The sequence below is a fragment of the Corvus hawaiiensis genome, chromosome 3, assembly GCF_020740725.1.
Source record: "Corvus hawaiiensis isolate bCorHaw1 chromosome 3, bCorHaw1.pri.cur, whole genome shotgun sequence".
NCBI lineage: Eukaryota > Metazoa > Chordata > Aves > Passeriformes > Corvidae > Corvus > Corvus hawaiiensis.
The window spans coordinates 86,418,681-86,433,269 of NC_063215.1; the positions used below are offsets into that span (position 1 = coordinate 86,418,681).

A 14,589-nucleotide genomic window follows, 5' to 3' on the forward strand; every position below is an offset into this window, starting at 1 on the left:
TCTTCTTTCTCTTTTAATGTTCACTTTCTGTATGTGCTCTTGGAAGTTTCTTTTATCAATAGATGCTTTCTAGAATGTGCAAGAGAAGAGCATTCCTCAAAATGCTCATGAAATAGGCTGATGTGGAACAGGTATTCCCGATGAAGAGGAGTAGAAGGAAAATACTCTGGTTCCATAGGACTGCAAATTCTTCTACTCTGTAACTCTTCCATATTGCTGTGCTTTTCTTCTCACTTCATTTTGCAAAATACATATTTATTTTATTATGTTGGTGTTTATGCATATTGCAGAGAAGGATAATGCTTCCCTCGGTAACAGAGTGGTAATCTTCAGTTTGAAAAGAGTTTGTCCTCTTTTCACTAGAACACAAAGAATGTAAGTGGTGTATACCAAATTATTTTCACTCTTACTGGTAGGTGCACAGTGTGTACACGTCCACAGAGGGAGGTTAAGTATTAATATTGTTCACTTACAAAAGCTTTTCACTGACAAAAGCAGACCTGTATATCTAGCAGTGTGCTCTCCTTTGCTCTAAGCTCTGGATCCTTTCTTCTACTTGGTTGTACTTGGATGTGCCCTTGGAGATGTCATGCCCTGAACTGTTACCTGTCTTGGGATGGCATCAAGCACTTCCAGATGTCAGGTTACAGCTGAGCTAGTCACAGATGATGCACAGCAGGTTCAAGACCTGCTGTTTTGCCTTGAAGACAGCTGTCAGGTAGCGTGATAATCAAACACTTTAAGAGCAATACATTGTCAGCATCAGTGGAAGCGTTGGGAAGGGGTGCTAGTGAAATGGAACCATCACAGAGGGATGTTTAACTCATGCAGATCTGTGGAGTCCGAGACCAATCTGACAATCTCGCGCAAGAAAAATTTGCCTGTCACAGGTAGAATGGGAGCTTCAGACAAAGTTTATTGAAGAAGCCCTCCCATTGAGTCATGAGGTGCAGACAAGGCCTCCTTGCTTTCTAAAATCCTTCTCAGAGGAGCCTGGATCCAGTCTTAGCCCCAGATTGTCAGTGGTTTATGTGTAAAGGATTATATAGGTGTAAATGAACCTTTATACAACTTTGTCCTGGAGGATTTAAGGATGGCAAACCAGATATATAAATATATATGATTTATTAGGATAATGATTGGACAAAAAGATCTTAATCAGAATTATTTACTACACAGTATAGGGAGGTAGAACAGCTGTAACAGTGCACTATGATGCAATATTGAAGCAACTGTTTTAAAGCAATTGTATTAAAGCTAGGAAAAAACCAATTAAGTAGAGATGATGTTACTCACCCATACGAATGTGGACTAATCTCTTTTGCTTAGACATGGGAGCAACCTTGAGCGGCATCCCCAGGGAGAAATCTCCACACATACTCTCCAAGAAGGGGTATGTTAGAAGACCCTGCCCTTAAAATTTGGGACTGGGCTTTTGTAGTATGAAGTTATTGATTGTCAATCATATGTCTCCAGGCCAGCTGTGTCAGCTCAGCAACTTTAGATAAACTATCAATAGTATCACTTGTTTGTTCCTTTATCTGGGTATTTTACCAGGGCTACCACATCTTCATCTCACTATCAGGATACTTAACTTCAGGACTGATGAGACAGACTGGTTTCAGCATTATTGAACACCAAAAGCAGCATGATGATCCCCTTCTTACCACGGATAGCTTTTCCAGTAGTCATTGAGTTGTTTTTCCCATTCCAGGCAAGCATCCTGCTACAGAGCCTTAGCAACAACTGTCAAATTTAACTCTGCAGAACATGTAACAGGCAATTTAATAATCCAGCTGTGTGCCTCTTCCCCCAAGTGAAGTGTGGGTTTTCTTTTCCAGTGGTATGCTCTGACTAGTCAATGTTTTACTTCCTCCTCATCCTCCTGTCCTGACATAACTTGACCTATTTAGACACATAGTTTACAGCAACTAGATAACCGTGAGCTACGCTTCCCAAGTAGGATCCTCCTGTCTCTTGATACTACCGTGTTTGCTTAGGTTTTGTGAGACTAAGCATTCAGTCCTGTGTGCTGAGATGTATGTCCCCATGTTTCAAGCTTAATGCAAAGTACAAGACGGCTCCTAGGATCAGGTTGGAAAAGACCTCTGAAGTCACCGAGTCCAACCCACGACTGAACACCACCATGGGAACTAGACCATGGCGCTGAGTGCCACGTCCAGTCCTTCCTCGAACACCTCCAGGGCCGGTGACTCCACCGCCTCCCCGGGTGGCACATCCCAGTGTCTGTTCACCCTTTCTGTAGAGTGATTCCTCCTGGTGTCCAACCGGAACCTGTCCTGGGGCAGCCTGAGGCTGTGCCCTCTTGTCCTGTCGCTGGCTGCCTGGGAGAAGAGGCCGATCCCCACCTGGCTGCAGCCTCCTTTCAGAGAGTTGTAGAGAGCGTTAAGGTCACCCCTGAGCCTTCTCCTCTCCAGCCTAGACACTCCCACCTTCCGCTACGATACACGATCGATAAACATTTTTATATCCATATATTCACAAATTATTAACTCTGCGTAGCGCTTTACACAGAATTTCGGTGTTTTCAGCCCGGCCGGGGCTGCCCGCCGCCCGCCTGTGGGAACGGCCCCGGCGGGGCGCGCGCGGGCGGTGCGTCACCGCCGCGCGCCGGCGGCCGGGGAGGCCCCGCGCGAGGGGCGGGGCGGGGGCGGTGACGACGCCGCGTCCGAGCGGGGAAACGAAAGCGGCGGCGGTGGCCTCGCGCCCTCTGCTCGCCGCGCCCTGGGAGCCGGAGCCCTTCGGAGCCGGAGCCCTTCGGAGCCGGCCGCGGCCACCCGCCTGCCCCGCTTTCGCCGTGAACGCCGCCCGCTCTAGCGCGGCGCTGTCCGCCGACCCCGGGCGTGTGCGGGTCAGCGCGGAGCGCGGCCGCCGGCGGCTCCCGCGGTCTCCCCGCCGCACGCCCTCCGCCTGCGGGGGGATCTCGGCTTGGCCTTTGGGACCGGGGGCTGCGCGGCGGGCGGTGTGACGGGGGTAAGAGGCCGGAGAAGGGCAGCGAAGCTGGTGAAGGGTCCGGAGGGTAAGTACTGTGGGGATTGGCTGAGGGAGCTGGGGGTGTTTAGCCTAGAGGAGATGAGGCTCAGGGGAGACCGAATCGCTCTCTGCAATCACCTGAAAGGAGGCTGTAGCCAGGTGGGGATCGGCCTCTTCCCAGGCAACCAGGACAAGAGGACACAGCCTCAAGCTTCGCCAGGGGAGGTTCAGGTTGAACATGAGGAAGAATTTCTCCACAGGAGGGGTGATTAGACATTGGAATGGACAGCCCAGGGAAGTGGTGGAGTCACCATCCCTGGAGGTGTTCAGGAAAAGACTGGACGTGGCACTCAGTGCCATGGTCTAGTTCCCATGGTGGTGTTCAGTCGTGTGTTGGATTCGATGACCTTAGAGGTCTTTTCCAACCTAAATGATTCAGTGAGAGGCCGGTGGTGCGGTGCAAGGGGGCTGTGGGGCATGGCTGGGGATGTGGAGGGGCTTTCCCTCGCAGCTGCGAGGCTCCTGAGAGACTGGGTGTCCCTAACTTGCTCCTAATTTTGCATGGCTTGAAATCTGTCGGGAAGGCAGGTGTGCTGAGGGACCCTTAGTGAGGTTCGGAGGGTGGCGGTCTCGACAGGGAGCTGGCAGGGGTGAGCTGAAAGTGTGTTGGTCTCTCATTTGGCTATCTCAGAAGAAATATAAAGTGGCTGGTTTGTTAGAGATAAACAAGGGGAAAAAACCAAAACCTTTAACTGAGGCAAGAGCAGATAAAGGTGAGTTGCCTGCAACAGAACTTCTGGTGGAAGTGGAAAGATTTCTTAGCCATAGAGCAGTGAGGTTGTGGGATCATTCTGCAGTCAGAGTTGTGGGGATAAAAAAAGGATTTGGCCTTAAGGTGCCTTGTATGTGTTTGTGGAAATACGTTTGATAACTGAAGGTTTGAATTGGTGACGTGGGGTATCTTTTGTAGCCCAACAATCTTATGTAGAATAATAAACACTAATGGAGGTTCAGTTTCTTTTGTTTTTTTTTTTTTTTCTTTTCAATAGCAGGGAGGTTTGAGTTGATGTGCTAAGCATTTTTGCCTTTAAGTTTTTACTTGCTTTCCCTTTCCTTGCTTCTTGTCTTCTGCAAGTCTTCCAAGCTGGCTTCTGTTAACTCTGTCTTAAGAATTAGACCTTTCTCTGGGTTTATGCCAAGTTTATCAGCCACATCCAGAAGCTGGATATATTGCTAGTGATTCTTGGTGAAAAACACAACCAACACACACAACTTGAGCACACATATTTAATGAAGTTCTGTTATACAAGTAATGTAGAAAAGCTCCTTTATTAATTATTGCAGAGGTGAGGTCAGAGTTGTTTGGAGTCTCATGAGAAATTTGTTCCACCTTGCATATTCTCCATTAGATTAATCTTACATTTTTTCACTGTGTTTGGATAAAATGAATCTTTGATTCAGTAGTAGTAGTGAACTGCCATATATTTCAGTTATCTAAGTGTCTATGTCTGGGTTGACTTCATCTACTTGCATTTGGGGGATAAGTAGATTGTAGAAGTGATTTGAAATTCATCAGTTACAGGGAAACTTCCATATCAGTTTCCTGTTTAATTAATTAGATGTTTAAAAAGGCAGGTTCAAAAGAAGCTAATATTTTTAAGTTGAGAAGCCTAATACTGAACAGCATAACATGATCTATGCCGCCATGCTGCCGTGCCTTACAGAAAGTTAATTTGCGTAATGTTTGCCAAGTGTGATCTTCTTCTTTTAGCATTTCAGGAAAACATGAAGAGAAGGACAGAACCCGAATTTAGCAGCCCCCAAAATAAGCAGAAGAAGAGGATGGAAGATTTGGGATTAACCCTCAGTTCTACTTCAGATGATGAAAATCAATATAGTAATCATACTACTCAAGGTAAGGTTGGAGATCTGGTATGTGCTGCTGCAGGGGATGTAAATAATAACCAGGAACTGAACCTACATCTCCTAAGTGCTAATTAACAGCTTGAACTTCAGGGGCATACTCTCTCATTAGGAAAAAAGCTACATTATTTCTTTGCACAACCTTGGATTGGTGTGAATTCTTTTAGGCTTTTTTAAAATCTTATGTAAACTTTTTTGTTTGGGAATTGTATGAGTTCAGATGTAGAAAATTGAATTTGAGGCAGATGACATGTGCATGATCCAAAGCTCTAAACATTCTTGTCATATTGGTCTTTTCAGTTTCAGCAGTTATTTCTGGTTTGGAAACTCGGTACTGAGGCACTGTGGGTGTTATGCCATAAAGAAGCATCATAATCATAATTTTGTTTAAAGAGGAAGAAAGAAATCAGTAGTCTTATCTAATTTCTGCAGATGGGAGAAATTGAGATGAATACAGAGGGGCTAGTTGGTTGGGGCTTCTACTTTGTAGGACCCATCTCTTATGCTGGCTCCGTGTGATTTTTCCATGGGAGAACAGAGTTGAGAGAGCTCACAGGTGTTTTGTTTCAGAAGGAAAATCAGAGTTAACTAATTGCCTGCTTTTTCTTGGAGTATGCTTTCTCACCTGGAATTGGGATATACAACAGTTGAGGCACGTGCCCTACATAATTGGTATTGCTGTTGTGGGACACTTGAAACTCTCCCAAGATGGTACTTCAGGTTGCCTTACTGTCATGCCTGCTACATCAGAGTCTTAGGATTTCCCACGGTCATGAAGTGTTCAAGAGCCTGAACACATAAAGAAGCCTTCCCTTGTGAAAATGGAAGGGGTTGTGTGTGGAAGATGAGTGGGTTGGGAGTAGCTGTAGTTGCAGGGTGTGTGTGGGTACCTGTCTGGCAAGGCCCAAGGTGAGTGAGGAGGTCAGAGGTGCAGAATGTGAGAGCTCGGGTAGGGAATGCTCTGTGCACTCAGGGCTGGACTAAAAAAATCAAACAAATGTTTTTTTCATTCCCCACCCAACCTTTTGATTATTGAGTTCATAAATGTTTCAAAATAGGCTTTAAGCCGTAGTGATTAAAAACCAAGTTGATACAGTTCAAGGACAACATTTTGGGTAGAGTTAATTGTTTAGTAGTCTATTACACCCGCTGTGGTTTCTAATGAAAGAGGGGAGGTCGGGGAAAAAGTGATTTGAGATCTAATGTCAGTTGAGCATGGCTTAGCAAGTCTTAAAAACAAGAAGAGTTGTGAAGGGACTCCCGTGAAACTTATGTAGTGGGTATTGGGTTTAAGGCACTATATGAGTCTCTAGAAAATAAGACACAGCTCAAAGGCAGGTAGCAAAGTTAACTGAAGAAGCAGAAAGCAGTAGCTGACCCTAAAGCAACAATCCTTTGTGAGTGTGTTCTTAGCTAAAAACTGTGAAAGAAACAGAAATAGATTTTGTGGGACAGATGTTTGAAAATCAAGATGGGTATAGAATGTTGCAAACACAAGTTGAATCATAGCCTTCCTTGTCTGGAGCTGGAAGCCTCAAAGGTTGATACTGTAAAACTCAAGTGTAGTAGTTATGTGGGGACACAAGTCCTGAATCTTAAAGTCTGATTGCTCAGCAACAAGCACTGAGGACACGTTGAAAAGGTTTTAACTACAGTTGCATATTTCACTGTGGTGTCTTTCATTTTTACTTCACTTTCTTGTAATGGCCTTTTTTTGCTAATTTTTCAGTTGTTTCCTGTTACTTCACTGATGCTCAGTTTTCCAGAACAGGAAAATACAGAGATCTGTGAGTTGAGAGAGAAATAGTCTGTTTTTTCTTAATTTAGACAAATGTAAGAAAAGTTCAATCGTTCCTTTTAAGTATTGAACTATCTTTCGTGTTTTTTTAACACTTCTGTGGAGCTAAATTATCCCTTCTTAAGTGATAAGCAGGAAAAGATCAACTCTCCTAACAATCTTCTGTGTTATCTCAGGGCAACTTTTGTAGTTCAACTTCCCCTAGTTGTACAAAGCAGCACAAAGTGATTTCTAGCACTTGGCAAACAAGGGAGTTCAAGAGGCAGAGGGCCAACACAGAGCATGGCTCTGCTTGCTGTGGATTGCTGCTCCTGCAGTCTGTATAAATTAGCTGTAGTAAGAAACTTGTGCCACTGCTTCATCCTCATAGTGATATTACCCCAGGAAAAACAGAAGGACTCATTGGATTTTGTAGGGCTCCCCTTGGCACCCAGCTGGTACAGAGCAGGCTGAGACAAATGAGACTACCATGATTCCTGCCCAGATCCCAGTTACATCCTGCCTGGAGCGAGTAGGTTTGGGCATCTCACAGCTGGAGTGCAGCAGTGAGGACTATACAGCTCATACAGGCCTAGGTTCTTACCAACTACATTCCAAGGGGGAGCTGGGCACAGACAGAGCTTCATTGTTTGGTGCCCATGAAGGTTCTGATGCATCAGTTTCTGGTGAGAAAGGTTTATTTTGAGTGCTTGCTATGTATGTTGATACTTACTACCTTGACTGACCCGTTGAGTTGATTACGTTCTTCCTCAAACCTCTTTCAAGGTATTTTAAAAGAGATTGGTGTCTTCTGACCTTAGCTTTCACTTGAGTTTGTATGTATCAGTAAGCTCTAGATGTGAAAAACTCCCTCACTTGCTGTAGTGAACTTGGGGATCCTTGCTATTTAACTAGATAGTGGGGGTCAAATTGAAGTATAATAAGTTTAACTTTTCTTTCTGCAGTGTTGGCCATTTGGTAGATGCCTGTGTACTTGATGTGGGTTTTTGGTTAAGTTAGGGATGGATTTACACTTGTAGTTAGGTAGGATGTGGAGAGAAATTCAGTATGTTTCATCAAGGTGTGATTGTCACTATTCTCAGGAGAGAATCCCTGTGGACCTTCTCAGTTCCTCAGGATCATTACAAAGGTCAGGCACACCACAGTACTGTTGTGGTCATGCTGTGGCTGCTCTGCTGGTGTGATGGGGTTTGCCCAGTCCTTTGTGGGGCTTGGAATCCATGGGGTCAGAGAGGTTGTGTGTGTCCCTGAGGCAACAGGGAAGATAACCAAGTGTTGGTTGCACAGGGTGTTTTATATTACACCTGCGGGCTTCCTGTAGCACATTTGAGATACTGAAGTGTCCTCTATGTGTGTGTTCAGAGGGTTTAATGAGTCACACTGTATTCTAATGTGGTTACTGAGATGTCTTTCTTCCATTTTATTTTTATTTTCATTCTCACTTTTTTGTTTCAGAGTCCTCCAGTAGCACCAGTGGGTCTGACAGTGAGAGCGATGAAAAAAGACCAGTCTTCAGAAATGAGTTCAAACAAGACTCTCTTGTGGAGGGAACTTCATCTCGCTACTCAATGTATAACAGTGTCTCCCAAAAGCTTATGGTAGGTCAAAATAGTTTTGGACCAAACTATTTAGAACTGATGAGAGCAAAGTGAAAAGACCAGTTTGTTATAAAAAATGCTTTGATTCTGATCCTCTTTGTAGCAAGGTTCTCTGCATCTTTGAGCTGTATACTAGCAGCAATTGGGAGGGCTGAGAGATCTTGGTTTAAGTGGATCTGTTAAAAAAAAAGTTGAGTTCAAGGTCTAGGAGCAGGGAGGTGAATAAGAAGGAAAGGATCTCTGGGTAAGTCAGCTTACTGAGCATGAAAAAAATGTCCTATTGTGTTATTTTTGCAATGCTTGACTTAACAAATGCTTTGTAAGAAAGGCCATAGCAAATTACGTGATTGCCCTTAATTTGTTTGGTCTTGGAGGCTGGCTGGTGTGCTTTTGTGGAATTATTGCCTTAGTTATTAAGGTATTTCTTTCCCTTTCAAGTCATACCACTCTGCCTTATGTAGGGCGGGAAATTTCTTAGAAAGGCAGGGAGTTGTGAAGGATAGTGGCTGTGACAACTAAACTTTGAAAGTGATCAGCCACCCCTTGACTGAACAATATTAGCATGGGCAAGAAAGTGCTTTTAAAAAGTTCTGAGAAAATGGTTGGCAGTTTCATGGTAGTCCCAAATTTGGCAACTTGTTCCTGAATTTAAGGCAATAGCAGCCTGTAGAGAAGTTGAGTCTCTTTTGATGCATGCTTGTTTCCTGATGCAAACTTTGTCTCTGTAGTATCGTGAGTATCTCATAATCATGAAAGAACAGAGAAACAAAAACGTTATTTCCAAGGGCAGCAGAGAAGATGAGATGTATAGCTGTAATTTGGGACTCACTGAGGGCCTGAATGTGGGTCCTGCTTTGTTCTGTGCTGGTGCTGTACTCACAGGAGCTTGAGTTGGTTATCTTTCCATGGTGGTAGACCAGCTTGTACCTGCCTTTGCCAAGTTAGAAGTGCAGTGTTCTGCTGGGAAGCGATAGCTGCTGCTAGGAGTGGAAACAGGGAGTGGGAACTGCTTCTCAAGGAGTTGCAGTGCTGCTGATGAGCAGGATCATAGCTCTACATGAAAAAAGAACTTTCTTGCTGAATTCAAAATTCAGTGGAATCCAGAGGCTGAGAGTTGCTGATTGTGCCTCTCTGTAGTTAAATCTTGTTGCTGATCATTCAGAATCTGTCCATGTGCATTTTTGGCACTGGGCAGCAGTTTGCTGATTCTAGAGTAAGACTGTCTGTCCTTGGAGACTTCTCCTGAGCCTGTTAGGAAATGTGTTTTCAGTTGCTCCAATACAGGTGCTTTACTACTGAATCTATGAGGCTTTTTTTAATAAGCCCTCATAAATTTGTATTTAAAGTTGATTTGGTTAAAGATTTGGCAGCATTTGGTAAGTAAAAGGAAAATGGTCCTTAATTACTAGATTTTCAAAATTCTGTCCTTAGAAAACTGGTGTAAAACAGATTCGGTGGCTGTGACATCTGGTGTACATACTTCAAGGTCTGATTCAGAGCAAAGGCAATGGGAAAACACCATGTACCTTTGTTTAAAACCTGTCAGATATTCTTGTGGTGTTCCTCGTACAGATTGGTAACAAGTGATTTTTTTTTTGTTTCTCACAGGAAGGAGTATATGGATAACATTCAAAGTGAAACACTCATTAAGTCTTCTACTTCCTTACTGTCTTGTGCATATGTGAAATTGACTGCATCCCTGCTTTTTGTTATTGTTCTCTTATTGCTAAAATTCACTAAGAAAAAAGCCTGAAAAACTAGCAATTAATGAACATAGTTCTTTTAACCTAAGAGATGTGTATGTGTTTCAGGAGCAGTGTGTCCTGCATTCCTCCTCTGAGTTTTACATGAAGTTTTAACTGATACTTGAAATGTGTGTGAATGCATGTTGACAACAAAGAATATCATCACAACGTGAATATTTTCCTGTACCAGCATCTTTTTTTTATGAACCATCCATGCTTACTGAACCCTGTGATGAATGGCTCCAGGCTCCTCAGTACTTTTTTCCCTCTGAGCAGGCTGTTCCCGCATTACTGAACCTTTTGGAATTTGCTGTCATCTCAAAAATCATTCTTCAGATCTAGTTTTTTTGTGTCTTGCCTCAGTGAAGTGAACTCACTCAAAAGTCCTGAAAGCTACAATTGAGATTAAAAATGCTCAGTGCCTTCAAGTCACTTCAGGGTGATGTGCCATTTTCCCCACTAGTCTTTGACCTTAGCAGTACTACAAAACCTCAAGTTCACTTGCCTCAGTGTGCTCCCTTTGCTCCCTTTATAGGCCAAGATGGGCTTCCGGGAAGGAGAAGGTCTGGGAAAATACGGCCAAGGCAGGAAAGATATTGTTGAGGCATCCAATCAGAAGGGAAGGAGAGGCTTTGGCCTGACCCTCAAAGGATTTGATGGGGAGCTCAATATTGATTGGCAGGATGAGCCAGAGGTAAGTACTTCCTGTTTTAAGTTCCGTTTCTCTTGTTGTGTTCAGCAAAAGCTGGAGAAAGAATGTGTAAAACAAGCATCGAATTTTTTGGCAACTGTCTCTTTTCCAGTGTCTCTAAACTGTACTTTGAGTACTAGACTTCTGTTTTGCCTTGATTATCAGACTCTAATAAAGGGGAAAGTGGTGAGGTGGCGTTTGAAGTCCTTTTTAATTTTGAAAATAAAGAATGACATGTTTTAGTCCAGGAGGAAAAAACTGTATGGTTGACCCTAAAGTCATGGCATAACCCCTTATGCTAGCATTGGGAGGCAAGCTTTTGGGGAGCAATTTGTTTTTGTGTTTTTCTAGTAAAAACGTCTTTGGCTCTTCCCATGACTTGTGTTTGCAGCCTAGTGCCTATGAGAAGGTAGACTGGTGTCCTGAGTGTACCACAGAGATCCCAGATGCCGAGGAGCTGAAGGAGTGGATGACTGTGGGGAAGGTAATTTTTTATATCTCGTTACTTACCAGCCTAAGACAAAGCAGGAGTACTCAGCCTGGATCAGTTGCCACATCAAATAGTTGTAGAATAGCCTAGACTGCAAACAACCTCTTGAGGTTGCTAGTTCGGCTTCCTGCTTAAAGCAGGTCCAACTACATCTGCTCAGGTTGCTCAAGGCCTCGTTTAGTTGTATTTTGAGTATTTTCAAGGATGGAAACTTAACAGCCTGTTTGGGCATCTGGTCAGTGTTTGACGACCCATTTAACAAAAGAAAATTTCCATATGGCTAACTGGCATTTCTTATGTGGCTTTTGTCCGTTGTTTCTTGTCACGACGCTGAACATTTTAGGAGCCTAGGTCAATCTTTTCTGTCTCTTGTTGTTAAGAACTTGTCCCATTGTTAGGTACAGCAATAGGATCTCCCTTTCTGCATTCTGAACAAACTGTTCTCAGCTTTTTCTTACACACCAGGTGCTTTTTCACCCTCATCATTTTGGTGGCCCTTTTGCTGCTTTTGTTCCAGTATGTCTGTTCTTGTACTGGGGAGTGCTAAACTGGATGCAGCATTTCATATGTGGTCTCAAGATGCCTAACAGGGGAGAATAATTCCTCAGCCTAATTGCCACGCTTTTGCTGATACAGCCTAGTATGTGATTGACAGCCTTCATCCATTATTGGTACATGCTGCATCCTGAAATGACAGTATCATGTTTGCTAATTGCTGTGTTCTTGTCCTGTTGCAGAGGAAGTTGATGATTGAAGATGAAACAGAGTTCTGTAATGAAGAGCTTTTACGCAGTGTCCTGCAGTGCAAGGTGGGCCCCCTTTTTAGAGAGGAACTGAAATTTTGGAGAAGCAAGTGAAATAAATAATTGAAAAGGATTGAGTAGTTAGGTAATTGACAAGAGTTCAGAATGTCCTCTGTCACCTCCATGTCACTGGGATGACTGAGCATCCTGTTTTTTACTATCTGTTCAGCAACCTTTTTTGAACCTCAGCCTTCTAAAGGATTGTCTTGGTTTAACTCCAGCTGGCAACTAAGCCCCCTGCAGCTGCTTGCTCACTCACCCACCAGCAGGACTGGGGAGAGCATGGGAAGGGTAAAAGTGAAGAAAAGTCGTAGGCTGAGATAAAGACAATAAGTAAAGCAAAAGCCACTCAATGGAAGGAAAGCAAAACAAGAAATTAATTCACTATTTCCCATGGGCAAGCAGGTGTTCAGCCATCTATCTCCAGGAGAGCAGGGCTCCATCATGTACAAGGGTTACTTGGGAAGACAAAAGCCATAACTCTTAATGTCCTCGGCTTCCTCCTTCCTCCCCCAGATTTATATACTGAGCATGATGGGATATGGTTTGGAATATCTGTTTGGATAGTTGGAGTCACCTGTCCCAGCTGTGTCCCCTCCAAGCTCCACAAGAGTGCACTTCCAGCCTACTTGCTGGCAGGCTGGTATGAGAAGCAGAAAAGGCCTTAATACTGTTCATACGCTGCTCAGAAATAACAAAAACATCTCTATGTTATCAACACTGTTTCCATCACAAATCCAAAATGTATCTCAATGCTAGCTACTATGAAACAAATTAACTCTACCCTCGCCAAAACCAGCACAGAGATGATTGAAAACAGTCACCTGCCCTTAGTCTGACTGAAAGGCTGAAGGCTTGAATAAGCTAAGGAAATGAGCTCCCCTTCTTTTCTTGTCTGTTCAGTCTTCCCTCCTAGATTTTATCATGCCCTTGTATATTGCAGTAGAGTGTGTGTGTATATATGTGAAAGAAATACGTTAGGCTGGGACTGCTTTTGAGGTGGCTAACCAGATTATCAGGCTCTGGAGCTATCAGTACAGAATTTGTCAGTGTTATTAAATTTGCTTAAGAGCTGAGGTGGCTTAGAAGAAGAGCAAATATCATTATGAGACAGGAAAACATTTTGTATCAGTGAACCAAATCTTCTTGGAGTTTGCTGTCTAAGGAGAGAGAAGCAAGAAGATGGGAAATGCTGATGCCTGCCTATCCCTCCAGCCTGTGCCATGTCCAGCTGAGTTTTGTTTCTGTTTGTGCAGAGTGTATTTGATGAGCTGGATGGAGAAGAAATGCGTCGAGCCCGAACAAGGTCTAACCCCTATGAGATGATCCGTGGAGCTTTCTTTCTGAACAGGTTTGTAGAATGTCTGGTAGTGTAGTCCTTTTCTCATTTATGTTCATTTTCAGCTGTGGGAGCCAAGGATGAAACTTAACAAGGCCCTGTTTATGTGTTCACAGGGCTGCGATGAAGATGGCAAATATGGACCATGTCTTTGACTACATGTTTACAAACCCTAAGGACTACCAAGGGGTGAGTGCCTCTAACTTTCAAAGAGCAGTGCTTTCTCAGAGAATGTGAAAGGTGGGAAGAAAGGAGAATCCTTAGGATGCTAGCTGGGAAAACAGCTAGTTGAAAGACTCCTCTGAGCAGTGTAGTTTATGGTGTATGTGGTTTGACTGATGGGAGCTGTTACGGGTCAGTAGAGTTTCCTCAGTTTCCTTTTGCAGGTGCCTTTGATAAAGGAGTATGATGCAGAGCTGCTCTACTTTGCTGATGTGTGTGCTGGTCCCGGAGGCTTCTCTGAATATGTCTTGTGGAGGCGGAAGTGGCATGCAAAAGGATTTGGCATGACCTTGAAAGGACCAAATGATTTTAAACTGGAGGACTTCTATTCTGCTTCCAGTGAGCTCTTTGAGCCTTATTATGGTATGTCGTGCACCCATGAGTGTTACCTGATATTTTTGCTTATGCTGCAGCCTCTGTATTAGTGGCAGGGCTGGTATTGATACCAGCAGGGGGATCTAGGAGAAGCCTAGGGAACCATTTTGCAAGGTAGAAGGGGGCTGTCATTGGAGAAACGGGTTGAGATTGGTGAGCTTGCATATCAAGTCATTTTTCTCCACTTACTACCAGTCTGGCCTGGGAATGTGTTTCATTGTAGTAGTTGATATTTGAGTACTTTGCTTATCTGAACGTTATAGAGTGTTTTAAGATTGCTTGGCAATGGTTTTCTCACATCACTGATCTCAGCCTGAAACACAGTGAATGAGATGACTTATCATAGAATCATAGAATTGTGTGGGTTGGAAGGGACCTTAAAAATCATCTAGCTCTAATCCCCCCCTGCTGTGAACAGGGACACCTTCCAGGAGACCAGGTTGCTCAAAGCCCCATCCAAGCTGGCCATGAACAGAGACTGGGCATCCACAACTTGTCTGGGCAATGTGTCCCAGTGACTCATCACTCTGAGTAAAGAATTTCATGCTAATGTCTATTTTAAATGTACCCTCTTTCAGTTTAAAGCCATTATCCAATATTCTATCACTATA

At 43.8% G+C, this 14,589-nt stretch overlaps 1 protein-coding gene across 2 annotated transcripts in view; it reads left to right on the forward strand.

The window, feature by feature from the left end:
• The first annotated feature begins 2,682 nt into the window (after positions 1 to 2,682).
• The window catches only part of CMTR1 (cap methyltransferase 1), a 28,498-nt gene continuing 16,591 nt past the window's right edge, over positions 2,683 to 14,589 (forward strand). The window contains exons 1-9 of one of the 2 annotated variants that reach the window (XM_048297129.1): positions 2,683 to 3,040; positions 4,766 to 4,909; positions 8,171 to 8,313; positions 10,594 to 10,752; positions 11,141 to 11,233; positions 11,977 to 12,048; positions 13,299 to 13,393; positions 13,498 to 13,570; positions 13,768 to 13,966. In XM_048297129.1, the coding sequence (XP_048153086.1) occupies positions 4,780 to 4,909; positions 8,171 to 8,313; positions 10,594 to 10,752; positions 11,141 to 11,233; positions 11,977 to 12,048; positions 13,299 to 13,393; positions 13,498 to 13,570; positions 13,768 to 13,966 (964 nt within the window). In that variant the 5' untranslated portion in view covers positions 2,683 to 3,040; positions 4,766 to 4,779. Of the gene's footprint in view, positions 3,041 to 4,751; positions 4,910 to 8,170; positions 8,314 to 10,593; positions 10,753 to 11,140; positions 11,234 to 11,976; positions 12,049 to 13,298; positions 13,394 to 13,497; positions 13,571 to 13,767; positions 13,967 to 14,589 lie in introns of those variants that run through there. The other variant, XM_048297128.1, reaches the window with a different exon arrangement.